This window comes from Haliotis rubra, unplaced genomic scaffold (assembly GCF_003918875.1).
Source record: "Haliotis rubra isolate DU_JTF1 unplaced genomic scaffold, ASM391887v1 Scf1032, whole genome shotgun sequence".
Lineage (NCBI taxonomy): Eukaryota > Metazoa > Mollusca > Gastropoda > Lepetellida > Haliotidae > Haliotis > Haliotis rubra.
In genome coordinates, this window is record NW_025764929.1 from 152,948 (window position 1) to 179,116 (window position 26,169).

The following is a 26,169-nucleotide window of genomic DNA, read 5'->3' on the forward strand; positions in this document are numbered from 1 at the left end:
GTTCTGAAAGAAACGAGAATATACCCGCAACGAGAAATTACTCGAAGTAACGAGAACAACGAGAAAATAATTGAAATATCGAAAAAAAAAAATTAGAACAGCGATAAAATACTCCCATGCACCGTCAAAATAATTCGGGCAACGAGAAATTTCGCTGAAACTATATTACGTTACAAAAGTGGCAGCTTTAGGCTTTAGTACGAAGATACTCCTCCCACCGCATACACAACAGGGGCTTGTACGGTAAAACGTATCAATAACAACATGTGTTCACAACCAGTGTCCTCATCCTTCTGAGCAGTACTATGGAATCCGAGAAAGGACATTGTCGCTATGTCGTATTGTCGCCCTCTCAAAAATAAGTAAAGTGAGGCAAAATAAACGACACGCGACGCGACACGCGACAACGCGACATTTCGCCCATTTGTCGCGATGTCGCGTGTCGCGTTTTGAATAATATTTTTCTATTCCTCACAAGCGACATAGCGACAATTTTCAAGGTCAAAATATGTCGTGTTGTCGCGCGTCGCCCTATCTAAGATGTGTAAAAAGAAGCCCCAAAAATTCACTAAAACGCGACAATGCGACAAATGGGCGAAATGTCGCGTTGTCGTGATGTCGCGTGTCGCGTTTTGGCTAATTTTGCTTGAATTTGAGAGACAACGCGACAACGCGACAACGCGACAATGCCCCTTTCATGATTCCATACAGTACTGACACTGGTTGTAAACATATGTCTTATGCCTATCAAGCACCTGTGGCATAGACGGCTTCGACCTAACAACAGGAACTTATGGGAGCTTACGTGGAGCAATTTCGCAGGTTTCTCCGCCGTAACCCGTGGGGCACTGACAGCTGAAGCTGCCGCCAATGTTGCTACAGACGCCGTTGTTCAAACATGGACTTGAATCGCAAGGCTGGTCGTTTGTGGTTGCTGCGAAAGAGTGCACATACACAAACAGTCATGGAAGCGTAGGAGCAGCAGGCGGTCTCAGGACCAGAATCTTGTTGATGGAATGATAGCAATATTCCAGCAATATATATAAAAAAATCACGAGTGAGTGAATGAGTTTTACGCCACTTTTAGCAATATTCTGGCAATATCACGGCGGCGGACACCAGAAATGGGCTTCACACATTGTACCCACGTGGGGAATCAAACCCGGGTCTTCGGAGCAATATCACGGCGGGGGACACCAGAACCGGGGTGTTCGGAGCAATATCACGGCGGGGGACGCCAGCAATAGGCTTCACAAATTGTACCCATGCTGGGAATCGAACCCGAGCCTTCAGCGTGAAGAACTAATCTCAGTCACTCACTGTGCATTATCAGAAAAAAAATCCGAATATATATGCGTTACCATGGTGGTTTGTTGCCATAAAGCGCTATACCGCGTGATTGGCTACTGGCCGAGGCAGTTCTCTGGCTGTTCAATAACCATCCCCTTTCAATCCCCCTACGTCGGTCGCAAGGGTTATGTAGTTGTACCTGTTGGACAGTCGACGTTGGCGGAGCAGTCGTTGATAGCGGCGTTGTATCTGTACCCAGAAGGGCATCTGTACTGGATCCATTCCATATTGACACATCGGTAGAAATCATCACATTCAACTCCGTTGCCAGGGAGACGAGTGTCGTTCGTGCAAGAAGCGGGCTTGCCTGTAGATGAAATATTATTGGGCATGTCAGATTATCCCCCTGGACGCTCTAATCAACAATGACCGGAGTCTGCTAAGTTTTGGATTAAATCTCCTTAGACTGAGAACTGACTGAAGATTCCTTGAGCTAACTACTTGAATTCGCTCGCGTATTCTGATACGCATTTTGCACGAAGCTTTCATCGACGCAAGATGAGCCTTGTTGCAGCTTTCGGAAAGGGGCGATGTTTTGTTTGTTTGTGTTTAACGCCACACTCAGCAATATTCCAGCGATATGGTGGCGGTCTGTAAATAATCGAGTCTGGACCAGACAATCCAGTGACCAACATCATGAGGATCGATCTACACAATGGAGATACGATGACACGTCCTAACCAAGTCAACGACCCTGACCACCCGATCTCGTTAGTCGCCTCTTAGGACAAGCATGGGTTGCTGAAGATCAATTCTAACCCTGATCTTCACGTCCAAAGGGGCGAGTGGTGACAACTACCGGAAAACTGAAGACCTACCGCATTGCACGTTGTAGACGTAGTCGCACGATCGCGTCGCTTCGTTGAAGGATGGGATTGCCACAGGACAGGTAAATTCAATCAAGAATTGGTCGACACAGGCGTAGAATTTCTGGCAGTCGTTGGGGTTGACCTGGTACGGGTCGGAATTGCTGCAGGCCGCTGGAACGGAGAGTGAGTGAGTGAAATGCGTTGATAACTGTATTCCACATTTGAGTATTGTCACGCCGTCTTATATGGTTTGGGGTGCCTTTTGAGACGCACGTAATAGGTGTTTAAAATGTTGTATTTGCTGATAGACCAGAATTACATTCATAAAGACACTTAGTTTCGAACTAAAGATCAGCTGGTAATGGCACGGCTAAGGCACGTAACTCTATATACGCAAAATGCGACTTACTGACCTTCGGTCCTACTTTGTGCCGTTCATCGTTCTAATTAAACGGGTTTTTTAAAAGGCACATTTGATCACGTCTATATTATCCTAGGCAACAATTAACTCTCAATGAGTTATTCTTGTGATGTCATTTCCTTGTTCCCTGTATTCAGTTCCCACTAACAGTTCCAGCCAAACAGCTGAAACCCATCATCATCATAAACTAGTCCATTGTCCTCGCGCATCGCAGAGAACAAGGTGAACCGCCTGTCCTGTTTCGAACCAGGGTTGTGTCTGAGATATCTTGTTATGTCAAAGAAAAGCCCCCAAAGCGTATATTTGTAATAGTGAGTTTAGCATTACGTCGCTTTTAGCAATATTCCAACAATATCACGGCGGGCACACAAAAAATCGACTTCACATATTGTACCCATGTTGGGAATCGAACTTGAACGCTTTAACCACTTGGCTAACCAGTCGCCCAGTATTCGTAATATAAAAATCGTTTGAGCACTCTTTGCCTCCAGTAAATATTTTAGGAATACACGCTATTTCGCTCTTTCTTCACAAAATTGCTAATACGCAAACTCACACGAAGAACATTGTAAGGAGCTGGTTAAATATTTTCTCATAACCATGTCGATGTATGCATATTTATACTTTACTTAAATCTACATTCAAAACACTTTATTGTTGATATTAATAATTTGCCATAAGAAACAAATCTAGCTAGGTGTACATTACCTCCTGGTCCATCGGCTGAAACATATGAAAGAGTAACATTTATGATAGTTCTTTGATATCACACTTTATCCTGTGAGCGTGACTATTTTCTTGTACATGCATATAATAAAATGTTGGGCAAAAGGAAGAATACGTTGAAATATGATTTGACCAATAACTTATTAAAACATTATTCGCGGAAACACTAGAAATATTCAATCCAACACATCATCGAAAAATCTTTCATTTTGGATCATTTTATTATGTATCCAACATAAATGTGCACTTTCTTCACTGGATCAAACATAGATGTATACAAGGTTTATCCAGAAACTGCACAAACATTGTACTCTGTGAATCGAACACGCGTCTTTGGCCTGACGAGCAAAAGGTTTATCCACAAACCACAAACATGTGCTGTAATATATAGCAGTGCGTAGAAATTACACAAGCTGTAATCCTTTATAAACTAATCAGATGCATTAAATTCCAAATTACAGACTCGCCCGCGAATACTTTTCCACTCACATGCAACGGCTGTCTCGCAGTTGGTGCCCTCGTATGTGCTGGGGCACGTGCATGTGTAGCTAGTCCCGGAGTTGACGCAGGATCCGCCATTTTGACAGGGGTTGGCGTCACATGGAACTGGAAGGACGAAATGTGTGATGCATGACAAGTCACAGACACTGCCATTTAAGAAGTAGGAACCGGGGAAGTAATTGCTGCCACAGTTACGGAACTGGTCAAAGACAGCGATGGACAGACAGATGAACCGCTTGTTGGTCCGGAACACGGAGAGAGATATATGATATATCGGGTTCGATATTGTACAATATTCAGGCAAATTAGTTGACCTGTGATAGCTCATAAAACATGGACGGTCCATACTAACATAAATACCAAGTTCACATGAATACCCTGTTCTTTGTTTTCATCCATTTTACAAGTGAAACGTAAATTAAAATGCTTTCAAGCTGATGTTCATTTATGTCGTAACAACCATCTGACAGCATTGTTTAGACTTACGGGAATACATCAGCTAGTTGATGACATGATGTTGCTCTGGCAGGTTATTCTGTTTATACTTACTTGTTGGGCAGGGGTATTGAGTCGGAGGGAAACAGTCTTTCCACTGAGGGTTAAACCGTGTATTGACCGGGCACGTGTAATTCACCCACGCTCCGCTCACACAACGTCTGAACAGTTGACAGTTCAGATCGTTAACTGCTTCCCTGTCGTCATTCGTACAGGTAGCTGCAACATGCCGTAAAGCAAACCCACAAGCTGTTAACAAGCTACCAATAAACTAACAACAAGCCGAAAACCTGTTGTTACCAAGCTACCAACCGAAAAGCTGGCAACAAGTTGCTTTCAAAACCTGTTGTTACCAAGCTACCAAGAAGCCGAAAAGCTGGCAACAAGTTGCTTTCAAAATCTGTTGTTACCAAGTTACCAACAAGCCGAAAAGCTGACAAGCTACTGCAGTCGCCTAGCAACGGACAGGCTGACAAACGGGAACAGCAACATCCTTAAAGCAAGCTCTTCCCAAGCTACCAAAACGCTTTTTACTTCAATAATAGAACAAAACGGTTTGTTGGCGATCGACATTTTCAGAATGAAATTTCATTTTTAATGAATATACATTGAAGGCTGCGCACACTGTGTGGTTAAAGACTGACCGATATAGATTTTAAGCAATCTAAAATTATCATTAAAATGAGTCTTGCAGCGAAATAATTCCGTATCTACTATTGTTCCATTGGCGACTAGGTAACAACGCTTTGTTCACAGGTTTAACCAACTGTTCTAATGGTAAAAATGCAAATCGTATAACCAATATAGAATTGTCTACTCAAAGTAAATACAATGAAATCGTAACAAATACTACCAAAGGTTTCGTGCTGTCGCTTTACATCCATGATCGTGGGACAGATACAGAATTTGGGAAAAGAAGCGGATTGCAGACGGAACCAAACAAAACAGTAAATCACAAAACAATCGTAAGCTGCTGAACGTATGAAAGCAAATTTTCACAAATTTCGGCTATGTAAAATACGTGATGGTGTACTGTACCAGTCGTTGTGGTGACCTCGCAGTTGGTGCCGGTGTAGCCGGACAGACACGTACATGCGTAGCTGCTGCCGGACGTCGCGCATGACCCTCCGTTCTGACACGGAGTCGAACTACAAGCTGAAACATCGATCAGATGTGTTACAATCAATCAGTCTACCCACGCCTCTCCATCCAGCCTATTACTGGTGCCCCCTGCCGTGATACAGCTGGATTATTGCTAAAAGCGGCATACACTCACTCACTCACTCAGTATCAATTAAGTATTTCAGAGTTCCACTTTACCTGAGTTTGTGACTGGAACCACAGACAACATTACAGTTGTCATTAATACATGCAAAAACACTGCATTATGTCTGTCAAAAAATATTTTAGAAATTGTTCCAAGAGCTCAATGATAAAAGCAACCACTATTCTATCACTCTTTCACTCACTCCCCTCCACCTACACTTAAGTACACACATTCGTTCATAAATAGTAATCAGAAAAACTTTTCTGGTCGAGGTTTTTCACACTGATGCATAAGTCACGATATGGCTGAAATATTGCCAATGTGACTATAAATTCTAACTCACTAACTCACACTGATGCAATCTTGCACTCAAAAAAATATTCTGTGGATGTTGGTGGTCTATGCAAAATGAGTTCATTATTCAAAAGTTAAAACATGGTTTAAGAAAGATATTACACGTTCTGTCACACATTCTGAATGATTCAGTTTAAGTCGAGTACTTTACCGTCCGTAGTGTCGGAGGTGGCTGAAAAGAAACAAAGGTATTATTAAATATTTGCTTTCATAATAGCAGGTGTTGTACTGACGTGTTGAAAAGGGCCTTACATAAACACGCTGATCAGTAATAATATACACTTTGCCTCAATTGTTTAACCGTGGGTTTCATAGACTTAGGCATCCTCGATAATCTCCAGGGTATAACTTACGATCACTCTCCACTACACCCTGGATGCATCCACGGCTTGGCCCGATGATTTTATTACCTCCATTGGCTGGCTTTTTATCCAATCAGGTGTCTACGCTGGGAAGTTGAGCGAACCAATCACAACTCACTTTCGCTTCTTAAATTATCTAACCGTTTCAACATGGCAACACAATTGATGCAGAGGGTACCCTGAAAGATGTGGAAGGAGTTCTTGTATATATTCTTGAAAGTTCTGTCAATTTGTCTGTATTATTTCTCCAAAAATCTTAGTGGTACTGCGAACAAACCTTCGAGACTGCGACCGCTATCTTTGTTGACATTGGCAAGCTCGGATGTAACGGCGGCTTAGCTGATTGGCTACTGTGAGAATGCGGAGCCAGCAAAGGGAGGTATTATAATTATCCTGGATGCATCCAGGGTAAAGTGGAGAGTGATCGTAACGTATACCCTGGAGATGATCGAGGATGAGACTTGGGGCGATCAATGCTTCTTTACTGTAGTACTCCATGTTTCCTTTCGTCTACGGTTAAGCAATAAACACGTCTATACGTGGGGCCGACATCGCAATTTACGACTGGCGTACATTTACCGACATTACGACAATTCAGTTAATTTTATTTCAGTTTTATAGGCCGTTGGTCCATGTACAATCAGAAAATAATTTACAATATAAAGAGTAGCAAACTATACAGAGAAGAAAAACAGTTAATTTATTACAGAAGATCTAATAGAATTTCTAACAGCAAGAGCTTCTTTAATATATTTCGAACCGTGAGAAAAAGTGTTTGGGTCAATTGCTACAAATGAAATGACGATATTTGGTCAGTTTGCTATCCTGTCCACAATATGGAAAATGCTTATCTCTAATACAATTATATGCAGTACATTCTAACATGAAATGAATTTCATCGTCATTCGAGCTGCAGTCACACATTTTATATATCTGATCAAACTAAATACCTCTGATATTGCATCTCAATGGAAGTGCAGGTAATCTAAGAAAACATAATATTACGACTATCGTAAATTGGTGTAAACGTTTGCCGATTGCGACATTCGTTTCGCCATCTTGGACAACTCCCATACACTACCACAACTCCCCTCACAGACCAATGCTTTGGGTTTGAAGATGGCTCATGTGCCGCAATAGAACACCATAGACCTTATATACCTAGACCTATCCACACTCTCCACTCATAGACCACCATGGCTATGGAAGGTCGTTTTTGAGCCCAAGGTGAACACAACCCACCCTATACCCGTCATCCCCATCCGCATCCTGCCCCTGCAACACTCACATGTGCACTGCACGTTGTATGGCCAGTCGCAGACGTTGGTCGCCGGGTTGAAGTACAATCCCTGGCCACAGGCCATCTCCTTCCATCCAGTAGTATCGCATTGGTAGAACTTGTTGCAATCAGTTTCATGTGGCTCGAAGGCGACAGTTCCGATAGTGCAGTCCTCGGCTGGTGGTACTGCTTGACACACGGCCATCACTGTCAACACAACACATACTGCAGTATCGGTGCTTCGTGAGCGAATGATTTGGGCTCACACCCGCTTAAACTGTTATATAGAGTATTCATCACAAACTGATTCCGGCTTAAGCCCGATTATAACAGCCGTACAGAGGATTCACCACTATTTCTAATATGGGAAATCACCAGGATCTTATTTATTCAGTATTTGCCGGTATTAACGGGACGAGGTTGATGCTTCACACAACCTTCAATCTTGTTTATCATTTTCACATTACTCAGTGCCTTTGCAGAAATAAATGCATCAAAATTGACATCAAAAACCTTTCGAAAACTTACATAGATAGCATGCGGAGTGATACAATTGCTCTATTTCTGCGTGAACAAAAAAACCAACCAACCTGTCAACTCCTTTGTGGTTTATTCATTTTCTGAGACAAAAAAGTTCCTCGGATCATTACAACATTACAAGTTTTGCAGAATGATTGAAACTTTGATAATGATAACAAGAACGATTTGATTGGTTGTCATATGATTAAATTTCTATCTCTAGTATAATTTCGATTTCGAATGAAGTCGCACTTTCACTTGAAGAATTTGCTTTAGTTGGTGGCAGCGCCGCTTTCTATTACAATCAGGCGTTCTTTGAGTGGAAAGGGCTTGGTTTAAAGATATGTTGTTATGTTTCCACTAGTAATGTTGCCATCAAACATCGAAAAAGCCCCACTTCCGGTTATCTAATTTGTATACTTATGTCATTGGGGTAAAGCAGACATGTTTTATGTTATAAGCTAATGTCACGCAAATATGCTTTGGTTTAATGACGTCATGTCAGCTTGAAGTAGACGTTTACTTTGATCCAGGTGCTGACGAAACAAAGATGAGACCTGAGCTGAGCTAAGCTGACCTGACCCGACCTGAGATGGAACCGATGATTTGCGAATCCTTTGGCAACTTGTCCATCCGCATCTCACACAGTGTTTATCTGTATGAGTATGGGGTCAGGGGGGTAGCCTAGTGGTTAAAGCGTTCGCTCGTCAAGCCAAGGCCAGGGTTCCCTACATGGGTATTACGTGTGAAGCCCATTTCTGGTGTCCCCCGCCGTGATATTGCTGGAATATTGTTAAAAGCGGCGTAAAACTAAACTCACTCACTCACTCACAACTTTGTATTGCCTTACAGTTACACTGGCAAACTTTATAAGATTTCAGTGCACGAATCCTAATATCACTTGCCAAATAATACCTGTTACTAGTGTGGTATTACTATAGGCAACACGGCCCTTTTCATATTCAGAGGATATGAGTGAGCGAGTATTGTTTTACGCCACTGTTAGCAATATTCCAGCAATATCACGGCGGGGGACACCAGAAATGGGCTTCACACATTGTACCCATGTGAGGAAGCGAACCCCGGGTCTTCGGCGTGACGAGCGAACGCTTTAACCACTAGGCTACCCCAATGCCCCCGTACTCATACAGATTCCAGAACACGTCTTGTACAGTATCATTGTTATAATTATGGGATATTTATATAGCGCACATAGCCACGCAACTAGTACACGCTCAAGGCACATGTACATGTATGTGTCTCTCGAGACGAGTCGGGACAAAATGTTCCGAATTTGATAGTAAGTAATCGGAAACATCACCACCGCTAAAACGCTTCATGCACTGACGTGATTCAAGAAGAACGGGTTCAATGTAAATGTAATTGTTCTCATTTTACTTTGTGAAATCCTATTAACTTTGAACTCATACCAACATTACATTATGTATGCACGAATTCAAGCAAATCTTGCAACTACAATCTATAGTTATTCTTTATACAACAGGTTGATCCTTTTCACTCCTATCTGAAGGTAATAAAGAAACCACCTACCGGCCGTAAAAAACAACAGTTTCCGCATATCCAGCATCTTGGTAACACACGACTAAAGATTGAATTCTAACTCTCTGGAAATGTCAATCTACCCGTGAATTCTATTATACCACAACGACAGTGTCAATCAAGGAGGAATACTTTACAACGAACCCTTCCTGAAAGGAGAAGAGATGATTGGCTGACCGTTTTCACTAACGACAATCTGATTGGATACTGCTTTACAAGACGCCAGGTGATTGGCTGACCAGAGGGAGTGGTGATGGATCAATCATATACCTGATATGATTACTTTCCACGTTGATGAAAATATCGAGAAATGTGTTCAACAAATAGGATCGTGTGTTTCGAACAAACTGATGTGTGCACAAGCAGCGGCATATCTTCTTTCAACAGTAGAACAAGTGTGATCACTGGAGTAGCACATCGTTCATTGTTATATGTTTCAAGGACTACAATGGCGCTATGATTATGAATACTTCTTATACAGACTGCAATGTTAATACATGTGTATTATAAATAAGATTGTTTTTGAAAAGCGTTTTGAACTATCTATGTATGGGATGCGCCATTTAATACTCAGAATGGGGCTCGGATGTTTCAATATTTTTCAATCACTTCTACAGAACACATTTATGACATTAAACATGTAAAGCGAACACTGTCGTGAATATAAATGACCGGTCAGTAGGGAGGCTCCCACTGTTACCCACTTCGAAGTGGACATGGCCAAGTGAAAGTGAAATTTGTTCCAAAGTATTCAATCCGTTTGATTGAAACCAATACCACTGAAATATGATTTAGTCCTGTCAGCCCAGTCGGAGTAAAGTAAGTACAGTAAGTAAAGTAAGTAAAGCCAGTACAGTAAGCAAAGTAAGTACAGTAAGCAAAGTAAGTAAAGTAAGTAAAATAAGTACAGTAAGTAAAGTAAGTAAAGAAAGGTAAGTAAGTAGGGTAAGTAAAGTAAATAGTGAGTTAATATTTAACGTCACATCGGCAACTCACTATTTACTTTACTTACTTTACTTACTTACCTTTCTTTACTTACTTTACTTACTGTACTTATTTTACCTCTGATATCTGTGATGATTGTGGAAAGGGTCAGTGTCACTCAAACATAAACTGTAATATGTTCTTAAAACAAACGATTCGCTGGCTTGGTTGACACATGTCATCGGTTCCCAACTGCGCAGTTCGATGCTCAAGCTGTTGATCACTGGATTGTTTGGTCCAGACTCGATTATCTAAAAACCGCCGCCACAAGCTAGAATATTGCTGCGTGCAGGTAAAACTAAACTCACTCACTCACTGAAATTTTCTTTGTTAATGAGTACTGATGACAATGTTCTTATCCGTAAGTTGTCAACTTTTATCTATCAGGCATTGTCTCTAAGAAATAAACATAATAATTCATAGAATGTATGTACTCATATTGTTATTTGATATGATATGGTATGGTGTGTTGCGATATGATATGATATGATATGATACATGGTATGATATGATGTAATTAGGTGTGTTATGATATGATGTGATACGACAAAGTATGTGTAATGCGATGTTATATGATGTGATACATTTTGATGTGATATGACATATTGTGATGTGACTATGTTATTCTTTTCTATGATATTGTGTACTATATTCTTGTATACTATGGGCCTGTGGCCTTCAATATGAATAAAGATTGATTGATTGATATTCTCTGAAACAAACAATACTGGGCGACAACCACGCCTTAGATGACATTTTGTATGCAGGTAACACACAGATATGTTTAATAGTGAGTGAGTGAGTTTATTTAGTGAGTCACTATCAGAACTTGAAGCCATGGGAAGATAGGATAGAACCTTTAGATGTTAAGCCCCCAAATAAACTATTATGAATTAGGTCATTAATCATCTTCATAATAATGTATGGTTGAATGTTATAACTGACTGGAACTGGAAAAGCCCATTGAGGTTCAACATGTGGAAGAGACTACTGCAAATTATACAAAACTCGTACTCGTGTTCAGTATGAATCAGAACCTCCACGTTGTATAAACGATTAACTGAGTAGCTTCCTACCCTAATCATAACGTTATCTTTACAAGGTAGTGTTGTCTTTACCAAATTGTTCAACAAACAGATTGAGAGGTGTGTTAAAGATGGTCAGACTTCCCACAGCGGTCGACAATATGGCCACGTGATGCTGTTGCTGTTCTTCAGCTTGGAGGTGATGTGTTTTGACAAAGTATTATTGTTCGATAATTTGATACATTCGTGAGTGGCACAATGTGCTGGAGGGAAGCGCCTGGTCGGGATCTGAGCGCGACAACACGGCATGTTGGCTCTTTTTGTCGCCAAGTTTTGACAATCGAACGCTACAGGTGGGATCAACTGAGTCAACATGGCATGAGACAGGGAAATACCACGACGTGGGATAAACAATGGCCACATGGACTTCAGGGTGGTGGGAGTGAGAGCCTCTCCCTGCATGACTCAAATCTGAGAAGCGCCTTGATGCAGTTTGTAGCCGATAGGAACATGTTAATGTAGAGTATATAGGTTACATTGTCCTTCACCCCTCAACATCCGGGTTAGAATTTGTCTTCAACAACGTATGCTTGTACGTCGTGATTACGGGGATTGGGTGGTCTGCCTCGATGTATTTGATGGATGTATGCGTAGATCGGTGCTCATGATGTCGTTTACTGGATTTTCTAGCCCAGACTCCATTATTTACAGACCAATAAGCCGTCATGAATGTCCTTCCGTCACAACGATCACCACGATGCTAGCCGTCACCATAACACATGCTACAGAAACACCTGCAGCGAAATATACTGAATATATTCATTGCAATACGTGACTGAACAGGTAGAACTGTAGAGTAAGCGTGTTGGGACGCCAGATTGGGACTTTAACACTTGAATTCAACTAATTGTACCATATATGAATCGATCCGAGACATTGGCTTTACACTTTATCCACTGGGCTAACGAGGTATTGGCTTTACACTTTATCCACTGGGCTAACGAGACATTGGCTTTACACTTTATCCACTGGGCTAACGAGACATTGGCTTTACACTTTATCCACTGGGCTAACGAGACATTGGCTTTACACTTTATCCACTGGGCTAACGAGACATTGGCTTTACACTTTATCCACTGGGCTAACGAGACATTGGCTTTACACTTTATCCACTGGGCTAACGAGACATTGGCTTTACACTTTATCCACTGGGCTAACGAGACATTGGCTAACGAGACATTGGCTTTACACTTTACACTTTATCTTTTACACTTTATCCACTCGGCTAACGAGACATTGGCTTTACACTTTATCCACTGGGCTAACGAGACATTGGCTTTACACTTTATCCACTGGGCTAACGAGACATTGGCTTTACACTTTATCCACTGGGCTAACGAGACATTGGCTTTACACTTTATCTACTGGGCTAACGAGACATTGGCTTTACACTTTATCCACTGGGCTAACGAGACATTGGCTTTACACTTTATCCACTGGGCTAACGAGACATTGGCTTTACACCTTATTTATCCACTGGGCTAACGAGACATTGGCTTTTACACTTTATCCTAACTGGGCTAACGAGACATTGGCTTTACACTTTATCCACTGGGCTAACGAGACATTGGCTTTACACTTTATCCACTGGGCTAACGAGACATTGGCTTTACACTTTATCCACTGGGCTAACGAGACATTGGCTTTACACTTTATCCACTGGGCTAACGAGACATTGGCTTTACACTTTATCCACTGGGCTAACGAGACATTGGCTTTACACTTTATCCACTGGGCTAACGAGACATTGGCTTTACACTTTATCCACTGGGCTAACGAGACATTGGCTTTACACTTTATCCACTGGGCTAACGAGACATTGGCTTTACACTTTATCCACTGGGCTAACGAGACATTGGCTTTACACTTTATCCACTGGGCTAACGAGACATTATTTTACACTTTATCCACTGGGCTAACGAGACATTGGCTTTATACACTTTACACTTTCCACTGGGCTAACGAGACATTGGCTTTTACACGCTATCCACTGGGCTAACGAGACATTGGCTTTACACTTTATCCACTGGGCTAACGAGACATTGGCTTTACACTTTATCCACTGGGCTAACGAGACATTGGCTTTACACTTTATCCACTGGGCTAACGAGACATTGGCTTTACACTTTATCCACTGGGCTAACGAGACTTTATTGGCTTTACACTTTATCCACTGGGCTAACGAGACATTGGCTTTACACTTTATTATCCACTGGGCTAACGAGACATTGGCTTTACACTTTATCCACTGGGCTAACGAGACATTGGCTTTACACTTTATCCACTGGGCTAACGAGACATTGGCTTTACACTTTATCCACTGGGCTAACGAGACATTGGCTTTACACTTTATCCACTGGGCTTATTGGCTTTACACTTTTTACTGGGCACTTTTTATCCACTGGGCTAACGGCAAGGACATTGGCTTTACACTTTATCCACTGGGCTAACGAGGACATTGGCTTTACACTTTATCCACTGGGCTAACGAGACATTGGCTTTACACTTTATCCACTGGGCTAACGAGACATTGGCTTTACACTTTACACTTTATCTATCCACTGGGCTAACGAGATACTGGGCTAACGAGACATTGGCACATTGGCTTTACGCTTTAGACATTGGCTTTACACTTTATCCACTGGGCTAACGAGACATTGGCTTTACACTTTATCCACTGGGCTAACGAGACATTGGCTTTACACTTTATCTTTACTTTATCCACTGGGCTAACACTGGGCTAACGACGACATTGGCTTTACACTTTATCCACTGGGCTAACGAGACATTGGCTTTACACTTTACACTTTATCCACTGGGCTAACGAGACATTGGCTTTACACTTTATCCACTGGGCTAACGAGACATTGGCTTTACACTTTATCCACTGGGCTAACGAGACATTGGCTTTACACTTTATCTACTGGGCTAACGAGACATTGGCTTTACACTTTATCCACTGGGCTAACGAGACATTGGCTTTACACTTTATCCACTGGGCTAACGAGACATTGGCTTTACACCTTATCCACTGGGCTAACGAGACATTGGCTTTACACTTTATCCTCTGGGCTGACAACTCGCCAGACTTTTTTGTTGAGATATAGGCCTAGTATCTCTCTATTATAAGTATGGTGGTGGGTGTAGCCCAGTGGTTAATGCGCTAGCTCGTCACTCCGAAGGCACCGGTTCTATTCCCTACAAGGGTATATTGATTGAAGCATGTGAGGCGTTGGAAGATTAACAGTCACCTCAGCAGCTTAACATCATGATAACGTCCTCTGAAACATTCATCGAGGTGGTGCAGGCAGTCGGTAGATATATTGTAGACAAGGATGGTAAAACAGACGCCAATGGAAAGTCATTGGTTGACTTGTGCGTGCACGCATTTCTTTAGTAATTCTATTTCGCCTCAAAACGTGGATTGCAATAAGCGTTGCAATAACCCGATGTCAGTATCCAGTAAACTGTACAAGAGTGTGTCTGCCCTGGAACAACTGCGGATACCTGTGTCAAGTACGTTGACGCTACATGCAACCTAATTCTACACACTTCCTCTTGTGAACATATATGAACAGTTTCAATCTTGTCAAATCTGTTTATACCTTACACCTCAGAGTCGTATAATACAATTGGGTGTTAAATATCTTGAAAAAACACGGATGGGGGGGCAACTTTATTAAACCATCTTTCGTTTCTCGATAGACGTCTATTTATTCTATATATCGCAATACATCTGGCATATTTACGCATACCTTGATTTAAACATTGTTGGCGATTGTCAGCTAGGACCTGGAACGGGAAAGTTTTCAACAATATCCCAGTCACGACGCCATTGCGCCCGGACCAAGGACATACAAGGTCAGCCACACAACCAATCGCATCAAGCAATTAACCAATCAATGGCTATAGCCAGTTTCGAGTCTAGCGTTGCCGACTTCCGGTTTCACATCTACAGTTAAGAACTTACAGTTAAGAGAATTCCTGTACCTCTACACAGGAATCCGATCCTTTCAATCTCCCATCTTACAAAGTCTATTCCTCTAGACTAGTGACTGTTACATCCAGTATTGCTTAAAGCAATCTGTCGACAGATCACAAAAGAAAGTTGTATTGTACAATTGGGAGTAATTACCAACTAATTTCGCACACAATAACATTTCCTAGTTGGTCATCAATACTGGGTTTGATTCCCCAGATGGGTACAATGTGTGAAGCCTATTTCTGGTGTAATAAAATTATTAACTGTGTTACATTTCTTTGTTGCTCGTCGGTTTCATCTGAAATCATCTGCGTATAGATGTGAGGGGTAAGACATTGACTGACTTTGGGAATCGTCATGGAGAATTTAAAAGACTGCACAGCAACGTGAACTATGAACCCGCTTGCCCAAGCTACCTGCGTAACCTACTTGGAGTGTGTACAGCCGCATTATGGAACCAAGGATTTACTCATGACTGGGGTCAACAATCAGAGAAACCAGTGAATGATCAGACCAATAAGCGATCAGTTTACATCCCAGAGAAACCAGTGAATGATCAGACCAATAAGCGATCAGTTTACATCCAAGAGAAACCAGTGAATGATCAGACCAATAAGCGATCAGTTTACATTCCAGAGACACCAGTGAATGATCAGACCAATAAGCGATCAGTTTACATCCAAGAGAAACCAGTGAATGATCAGACCAATAAGCGATCAGTTTACATCCCAGAGAAACCAGTGAATGATCAGACCAATAAGCGATCAGTTTACATCCAAGAGAAACCAGTGAATGATCAGACCAATAAGCGATCAGTTTACATCCCAGAGAAACCAGTGAATGATCAGACCAATAAGCGATCAGTTTACATCCAAGAGAAACCAGTGAATGATCAGACCAATAAGCGATCAGTTTACATCCAAGAGAAACCAGTGAATGATCAGACCAATAAGCGATCAGTTTACATCCAAGAGAAACCAGTGAATGATCAGACCAATAAGCGATCAGTTTACATCCAAGAGAAACCAGTGAATGATCAGACCAATAAGCGATCAGTTTACATCCCAGAGAAACCAGTGAATGATCAGACCAATAAGCGATCAGTTTATCATCCAATAAGAGAAACCAGTGAATGATCAGACCAATAAGCGATCAGTTTACATCCAAGAGAAACCAGTGAATGATCAGACCAATAAGCGATCAGTTTACATCCCAGAGAAACCAGTGAATGATCAGACCAATAAGCGATCAGTTTACATCCCAGAGAAACCAGTGAATGATCAGACCAATAAGCGATCAGTTTACATCCCAGAGAAACCAGTGAATGATCAGACCAATAAGCGATCAGTTTACATCCCAGAGAAACCAGTGAATGATCAGACCAATAAGCGATCAGTTTACATCCTACAGGCGGTAATATTTCTCGTTGCACAACCACAGTGATCTGTTCTACACATTACATCTGATTCATTCAGTAGTGGGGTTCGGACCAACTCTGACTCCGTGGGTTAAACGCCATCTCATTCTGTAGCCAATGAAACAGGCGCACCTCGCTATTACACTGTAAATCGACCGGGTTAGCTGAAGGGTGATCGTGGAATGCTGCGTATACAAAATCTATGAAATACTGACGATTCAGAAGGAACACAGTAGACAGTGAACTTTATTATCAGTGCCTGTCTTGTATGTATTGTCTGTCTCACCGATGAAGATCCGGGTTAAAATTGACCTTCAGCAACCCATGCTTGTCGTATAAGGCGAATAACGGGATCAGGTGGACAGACTCGCTGACTTGGTTGACACACATCATCCCAATTGTGAAGATCGATGATCATGGTCTTGATCACTGGGTTGTGTGGTCCAGACTCGATTATTTACAGACCGCAAGCCATATAGCTGAATAATGCTGAGTGCGTCTTAAAACTAAACACACTCACTCATTCACTATTGTCTATCTATTGTACTATATACAGTCGTAATTGTTCTGCCACTTTATCGTGTATTGTAATGATTTGTAAATATAGTTGTTATCCCAATTGAGAATTAGGAATACAAGGAGTGATGGTTTTACGCCGCTTTTAGCAATATTCCGGCAATATCACGGCAGGGGACACCAGGAATGGACTTCACACATTGTACCCATGTAGGGAATTTTACCCGGCTCTTGGACGTGACGAGCGGGCGCTTTAACCACTGGGCTATCCCACTGCCCCTTGAATACAAGGATTCGTGACCACCGGGGAAGCATCCCTCGCGTATCACTATGGCAACCAATGTGGTGTGAAATATTCATACTGTCGATCTCAGAATTCATTGGGTCAGACGCGATCACATTTAGCTGTTTCATTGCAATGGCAGCATGATTCACCCGCTCAATGATTAATTCTGCACAGTTGCGGCCATTGGAAAACCGATGATCTTGGGTTCGAATCCCGATTCGTCCCGATTATGTTTCAAGGTTTGTCTGCACCAGAACCGGTGCTCGTTATTTCATCAAGATAATAAACGTCTAAGACGTGCATCACGTCGTGCCTTCATTCCACAATGTTAATGCAGTGTTAATCCCAACTCTCTCATTCAAAATGCTAGTCGTAAGCTGCTGCTATGACCCGTGAAGATCCGGAATAGAATGCCTGACGTATGAGAAGACTAACGGGATCGGGTGGTCAGTCTCGCTGACTTGGTTGACACATGTCATCCCAATTGTGAAGATCGATGATCATGGTCTGGATCACTGGGTTGTGTGGTCCAGACTCGATTCTTTACGGACCGCCGCCATACAGCTGGAATATTACTGAGTGCGGCGTAAAACTAAACTCACTCTCTCTCTCATTCAAGCGTTAGTTTAAAACATACGACAACACACAGGGTATCAACATTTAACATTATCTTTATTCTCACATCTTACATAGTAGTCGTGACGGAGATGTCGTGATACTGTCTCATCAACGATGACGTCTTTGGATGTCTCCGTCAGCAGCATCGACATCTTAGCGTGACTGAGACCTATAACAAGGAAACACATATAAAATGACGAAATACGTCAAAACCAATACTGATTTAAGAAACAGTAACAGTGCATTCTTATCACAGAGAATAACGCCGGTAACCTGGACCCATGATCTTCCACATGAGAAAGTCGTCAAACTATCCACACGTTCATCAAATCGGGTCTACTCGGGTCAAAACGGATCAGCTCGGGTTCTTTCGGATTCACTCGGGTTAACGTTGACCGGAAGATCATCCGGCTTCGGTCCGTCGGTCATCTCGAACTATGGATAAATCGGTTGGTGGAACAAAGGATGCTAAACTATATTTTATACTGCACAGAATGTGTGTTACTTCACACCACTGGAGACAACAAACGCCATTTACATGACATGGTAAATAGAAGTGAAGCAAAGTAAATAAAAGTACTGACTGTATGAATATCTACACGAAACGAGCAGCTTGACTATATATATTAAATAGTTCTATTGATAAAGTGTGACAGCCCACCATCCCGGGCTCTGGTGGTTAAAGCGTTCGCTCGTCACGCCAAAGACCTGGGTTCGATTCCTCACATGGTTACAATGTGTGACGCCCATTTCTGGTGTAGGACAATTTCCCAAAGCGGCGTAAAACTAAACTCTCACTCTCTTATCCGAGGTGCCGTTATACCCGGGAGGTACCCGTGAAGATCCGGGTTAGAATAATTATTGATCTTCAGTAACCCATGCTTGTCGTAAGCGGTGACTAACGGGATCGGGTGGTCAGGCTTGCTGACTTCGTTGACACATGTCATCGGTTCCCAGTTGCGTAGATGAATGCTCATGCTGTTGATCACTGGGTTGTCTGGTCCAGATTCGATAATTTACAAACCGCCTCCATATAGCTGGAATGTTGCTGAGTGCGGCGTAAAGCTAAACTCACTCACTCACTCACTCACTGTACCTGGGAGGCGCGCTGTACTATTGACAGTGCCATTGGTCCGGTGCTAATTAACAGAGGTGTCGCCTAAAGAAGAATCTTGCTCTATCAAACACGATTAACAAATAATACCACACATACGCTGCACAGTTAAAGTTGAACTCGTCCACTTCTGAAAAGCAGCTTCTGGAGAAGGTGTCGTACACGCTGAAGCCGTCGCCCAAGGAGGAGCAGTTTCCTTCGTACAGGCGGCCCCCGCGACACATGTAGAAGCCGTTACAGTCAGTGGGATTCGTTAACAGCTTGGGGTAGACGGCATCGACGTGGGCGGCACACGGCAACGTACACGCTGAAACAGAAAGTGAGTGAGTGTGTTTAGTTTTACGCCGCACTCAGCAATATTCCAGCTATATGGCGGCGGTCTGTAAATAATCGAGTCTGGACCAGGCAATCCAGTGATCAACAGCATGAGCATCGATCTGCGCAATCGGGAACAGATGACATGGGTCAACCAAGTCAGCGAGCCTGACCACCCGATCCTGTTAGTCGCCTCTTACGACAAGCAAAGTCGCCTTTTGTGGCAAGCATGGGTTGCTGAAGACCTATTTTACCCCGGATCTTCACGGGTCCTGAAACAGGAAGAGTATGGTGTATCTTACAACTGCTGGGGCGGTGGGGTAGCGTTAGCCTAGTGGTGTAAGCGTTCGCTCGTCACGCCGAAGACCCGGGTTCGATTCCCTACATGGGTACAATGTGTGAAACCCATTTCTGGTGTACCCGCCGTGATATTGCTGGAATATCGCTAAAAGCGGCGTAAAACTAAGTTCACTCACTCACTCACTCACTCACTTAAATTTGCTCTTTATTCACGCAGTTGAAATAGCTTTCCGACATCGAAAAAAGAAATCACGGAACTATCCTACATCGAATTACCGTAACGTGTTAAACTGGTGATACACTGATACGTTAGAAACAGTAGTTCAGACAGTGTCCATACATTGGTGAAGGCCATGAGGGATGACTCACTCAAAGTCTTTATTCAAATGACGGATTAGCCTCTTTATGGGCTATAAGTCCCGGGCTCGATATCCACCAAGGGTTCAAAATGTTCCCGTAAAGATATGACTGATGATTCACCGAAAGTGGAATATTAACTAACTTGTTCACCCCAGATTATATGACAGTATCACTTTCAACATGGGTCTTAATTAGGGCTGCGCAATATAACCGGTTTACCGGTGTTTACCGTACGATACGTATTGCGATACGCTGATCGAAAACCGGTATTTTGACTTGCATTCGGAAAACTTCGTAACACTCGGAAATCTTCGGATATTTCCTTTTTTCATTTGTGCCAAATATAATTCACATTTTTATTTTTAATCATGACTAAAAGTTGTTATTAAAGCTTAATCAAGCATAGTGATTTTGCTGTGTATTTGCTCTATAAATCAAGCATTACCTCGATTATAAGTAGTTTTTTGTTTAAAAATACTTCATGCAATATATTGCAATACATATCGCAATACATGCTTTCGCCTCGCAATATATCGCTATGTGAAAATTCTCTGCAATACCCACCCCCTAGTCTTAATGTTGAGTTCGTAAAATAATTCATCGTAGAGTTGCGTCCCTTATCAGTACCAAGATCAGCTGGTCATGGGTTTGAATCCCCGATTTGCCCTGATTATTATTCTTAACCCTTAACCCGCCCACACTATACCTATGCACGGTTGATCCAACCCTGGTAAACGTTTATTACCTGTTACAGCTTGAAGTAGTTTGATATTCCTCACCACCCACTCAGGCCTTATTCAGGGAGTCAAACTCCACCTGATTGGACACACTCACTTGATAAACAGGCATGGATCTAATTCAGTGATCTAGACTTACCCGACGACTGGTCAACCGTGGTCAGGAAATTGGCGAAATTGGCAGGACTGGGATCTGGAAGACGAACAAGTAAAATCTGCGACTCATGACCTGTCAACAGCTGACGAGAACCATCAAAGACCAGTCGTGTAACACTGTTTATATAATGTCAGTGTTATCGATCCGATATATTATTCAGTAAAACGTGGAAGAGATAATAATTAAATGGGAAATACTTTTAACAACCAAAGAACGGACAGTTCTGTACAAGAGGTCTGAATAGAGGCTCGCATATGTATGGGCTTGCCTATAAACACACATGGTTACTCTACATCTAGCGTTAATAATCCACATAATTATACTACTCACACTTTGCTAAGGATCACAAAAAATCTTCACTTAAACGTAGATTTATAATTTGAAATTGTATCCATTTAAAACTGGATAAATAATAATATGGTAACCTCCCATTAGGCAAATAGTAACTTTAACCTAACATTATGCACTTGAAACATGAGTAACAATATAAATGGTTTTCATGGCACCAATCAACCATTTTGCAAATCATGGAACGAGTCATTGACAAATACACAACACCTGTCAATAGCAGGTATGGGATCCACAAGATGCAGTGACATACTGAAACCTAGGACCCATGCTTAACATAAGCTTAGGTATTTAAACCAAATTTGACCCAACATATTAGTTTTCTGTTGAATCCATGATTTGATCCTTAGCATAGTTGTGAACTTCGGAATGCTATTCCCCATTCTACCATGACATCAGTAAATTCAGAGCTCCAGATAAGATTTAGCTTATGTGGGTACTGTACCCACTGTATTTTTTTGGAGTGGGGATTATGAATGTTGAGTGGGTATTTCATTTTCCGTTACCCACTGCTTTCAAATATGTGCGTATTTCAGTCATTTTACTCGCGTAAGTATTATGTCATTGAGTAAGTTTACTAAGCAGGTATGTCCTGCCTTATGTCATACCTAATCAAAACCAACTTAAATATAATGGAAATGATTTCATAAAAAAATCCCTCCTCCTATACTGACAGTACAACACTAGGCCTATACTAACAGTACAACTTGATAGCAACCGATGTCTTTTTCATTACGCAAGTGTTTTTTATAAATATATTCCGTACGCATTTGTTTCAAACATTTTGCGTATCTAACATTTTAAATGCGTAACTGGTACGCAACAATTATTTTTCAATGCGTAATTTGAAATTTTCCATGCGTATTTTACCCGGATACGCAGCTTATCTGGGCCTCTGCAGTAAATACTGGAATGTGATTGGATAAATCATTCTGAGGAATATAATCACGTGATATACATCTGTTTTTCCTAAATACTGTGTAGTTTTTAAAATCTTAATAATGTAGTTATGGTAGACTGGAGATAAACATACTGTGTTGAAAAATCAGGGGTATATAACGATAGTATAAAAGCTTTAATTTTGTTTCTTAAGACGCTACGCGTTATTATAATTTAGTTATATGCCTCTGATTTTCCAGCACCTTATGTGTATCTCCTAATTAATAAATGTTTATGGCTCCAGTTGTTTCAGAGAACCTTTGCATTCGTCTGTTTGCTTTTAGATTATCAATAGAACGGACCGAAGCCGGATGGTCTTCCGGTCAACGTTAACCCGAGTGAATCCGAAAGAACCCGAGTTGATCCGTTTGGGCCAGAGTAGACCCGATAGTTTGACGGCAGACTTACTGCTGCATGATGGGCTGTCTTCCGGGAACACACAAAGCTGAGTGTCTGGGTTGAAGACGAGGCCCAGGGCACAGTGGTACCTGACCCACGCATTCCGGAGACATCGGAAGTTATCGGAGCATTCGCCGGCGACCGGTGATGGCCTGTAGATGGTGCTGCTCTCGACACAGGCGTCTCCCTCTACCTGGGCACGTATGGCAGGGACGAAACACCCAACTGAAATAAACATATCAGGAATTGCATGTTACATTAAGACAACGTTTTATCTTCAAGCCAAAGGTACCCGTGAAGATCCGGGTTAGAATCGATCTTCATCCACCCATGCTTGTCGTAAAATGCGACTAACGGGATCGGGTGATCAGGATCGCTGACTTGGTTGACACGTCATCGTAACCCATTTGTGTAGAAATGCTAATGCTGTTGATCACTGTAATGTTTGGTCCAGAGTCGATTATTTACAGACCGCCTTCATGAGCTGGAATATTGTTAGTGCGGCATAAAACTACAAACCAATTACGCAAGAGGACGTAACGCACTTGAACAGTGCATCAAACACGGTTGTGTACATTACGGGAGACATTGCTTCACGATCGGCGATTATTAAAAGTCAGGAAGTGGGTAAGATCAATATAGTTACAGCCCTTTCACGCTGAAGTTTCGGGTTCGATTCCGCATGCAGGATCAATGTGTCAAGGGGCGGTGGGGTAGCCTAGTGGTAAAAGCGTTCGCTCGTTACGCCGACGTCCCGGATTCGATTCCCCACATCTACAATGTGTGAAGCCCATTTCTGGTGTCCCCCGCTGAGATATTGCTGGAATATTGCTAAAAGTGGCGTGAAACCAAACTCACTCACTCACTCAGTGTGTAAAACAAACTGTGGGGTGGGGTGAAGGGGTGCTGCTGCACAATAATGTGGTGTCCAAAGACAAACCACTTTTTTGTGTTTTTCTTAATAAACGGCTTTCATTGACTCTTTCTTTAAATACTCTAGACAGATAATGTGGATATTGAGTCATATATCAGTATGATGCTTAGTGTCTGTAGGTGACGTAGACACACCAGTAACAACATGGTGAAAAGTTAACCCGCTGTTTAACCTTGAATATAACTGGTTACCATATCCCTATCGTTCTGTTCTGAGGGAGGGGCGGTGGGGTAGCCAAGTGGTTAAAGCGTTCGCTCGTCACGCCGATGACCCGGGTTCGAGTCTCCACATTGGTACAATGTGTGAAGCACATTTCTGGTGTTCCCAGCCTGACATTGTTAAACGCGGCGTAAAATTCAACTCACTCACTGTTCTGACGGACAGAGCAGGGTTCAACGCCAGTTTGACTAAGTCTGTCCGCTGGATGAGGAACAGGGGTGCACATCTCACGAGTATGGTGTTGACAACGTCGGGATACCTAATAATTTTGTTGGTCATTATCCAGCATCTTCTATATAGCTGCAAGCACGGATGGCCCGCTTGTCCTCAAATGGCCATCTTGGACAGCCCATGGAGACATCAGTATATTTTAACACAAAGATTCTTCTAAGTGACCCAATTGCATCGCTCTCTAGTGTTCACAATACTGAATTTATAATATATTGTTCTCCTGAAACCCCGTTTTAATTCGAACGATGTACCTAATATTGGAGTCAGTGTATTGTGTTCTGATGGTGATGAAGTATCCATGGTAACCTGCGACATGGTATAATGTGTGGCATTAGCACTGGCACTTTAAAACTGGTAGTTGTCCATACATACACAAACAAACACACACACGCACGCACACACACACGCATACTTGCAATGCACGTGGTTCTTTGAGAACAATACTACTGAAATCGACGCTAAAACCCTTTTCATCTCATCCCACTAGTCCTACGATTAAAACATACATTCATACATATATAAAGCAGACACTTTATCACTAATTGTCATAGTAAGACAACTATTGCAAAATCTGTTTAATTAGTGATCAAGGAACTTGTTTGATAATTTGTCACATGCTAGAATAAGCGATAAGCTACCTACGCTAGTACAAAACAAAAGACTCACCCAAAACTGTGAAAATAACAAGTGAGGACTTCATTATAGCGATACGTTATCTCGAGGTGATGATCTACCAAAGAAAGGCATTTTCGTTATAAATAAGACGGGTTTGTACTAGCGAGGGGCGTGTCTTACATGGACACGCCCACCGATGGGCGGTTCACAAGGAGCGGTCTTGGAATAACAAACACCACCTCAACCGGCTTGTGGGTCACTTCTTTGAGAGACCGGCTTGTGGGTCGTTATATCTGAACAGGTTGGTTTTGTTAAACAAAACAAAGACTGTGCCGACAAAAACATGTATGTTTGTTTGCTATAAGGAATACTAACACTCCTCGAACGTTAGTGCAGGCATGTGGCAGGATACAAAACAAAGCAACATTATATATTCTGTATATTTCAAATCTAGAAGAGTTTGAACTGACACCGGCCTATCCTTACTACATTAATTCATGCTTATAACATAAGCAAGCGGACATATCCAACTTAGATATAGCGAACAAACGGACACAACGAACTGTTTCAAAAGTCCTGATTTCTTGTCTATATATTATCAAAATTTACGTGAATATCGAACTCTCCATAACGTATTAACGCATACGGGGAGCTAAAAATTGATCCCCAACGGACCCAAATACCACTACTCAGTGAGCTCGGTCAGCGTATTCGTGCAATAATGAAACGCTATTCTTTTGTGACCAGAAAGGATAAAATTAAGGATTTACAATACGATTATTTATTATCATATGTTTATGATAAATGTTAATATAATTCTTACTAGTTATATACGATGGATAAATAATCCAATGGTGCAAAGGTGCTGCAGAAAAAACTACATAATATGCATTATTAAAATAGATAATTTAAAAAATAACTCGTTACCCAGACAGACAGATAGACAGACAGACACACACACGCACACACA

The 26,169-nt window shown here is 42.0% G+C and overlaps 2 protein-coding genes across 2 annotated transcripts; both read right to left on the reverse strand.

The window, feature by feature from the left end:
- Positions 1-791: 791 nt before the first annotated feature.
- Positions 792-9,710, reverse strand: LOC124273180 (sushi, nidogen and EGF-like domain-containing protein 1). Its single transcript, XM_046708399.1, has 10 exons — positions 9,635-9,710; positions 7,574-7,771; positions 6,075-6,095; positions 5,341-5,457; positions 4,357-4,521; positions 3,796-3,912; positions 3,289-3,303; positions 2,169-2,330; positions 1,490-1,657; positions 792-934 (listed from the first exon to the last, which is right to left on the reverse strand). Exons 1-10 carry the CDS (start codon positions 9,669-9,671, stop codon positions 792-794), a joined length of 1,143 nt encoding a protein of 380 aa, XP_046564355.1. The 5' UTR covers positions 9,672-9,710.
- An 8,858-nt stretch (positions 9,711-18,568) lies between these two features.
- Positions 18,569-25,334, reverse strand: LOC124273223. The gene is made up of 5 exons (XM_046708443.1): positions 25,251-25,334; positions 23,210-23,425; positions 21,497-21,550; positions 19,745-19,952; positions 18,569-18,700 (listed from the first exon to the last, which is right to left on the reverse strand). The coding sequence occupies exons 1-5, from the start codon at positions 25,282-25,284 to the stop codon at positions 18,685-18,687; spliced, it is 528 nt and encodes a 175-aa protein (XP_046564399.1). The 5' UTR covers positions 25,285-25,334; the 3' UTR covers positions 18,569-18,684.
- Positions 25,335-26,169: the final 835 nt, after the last annotated feature.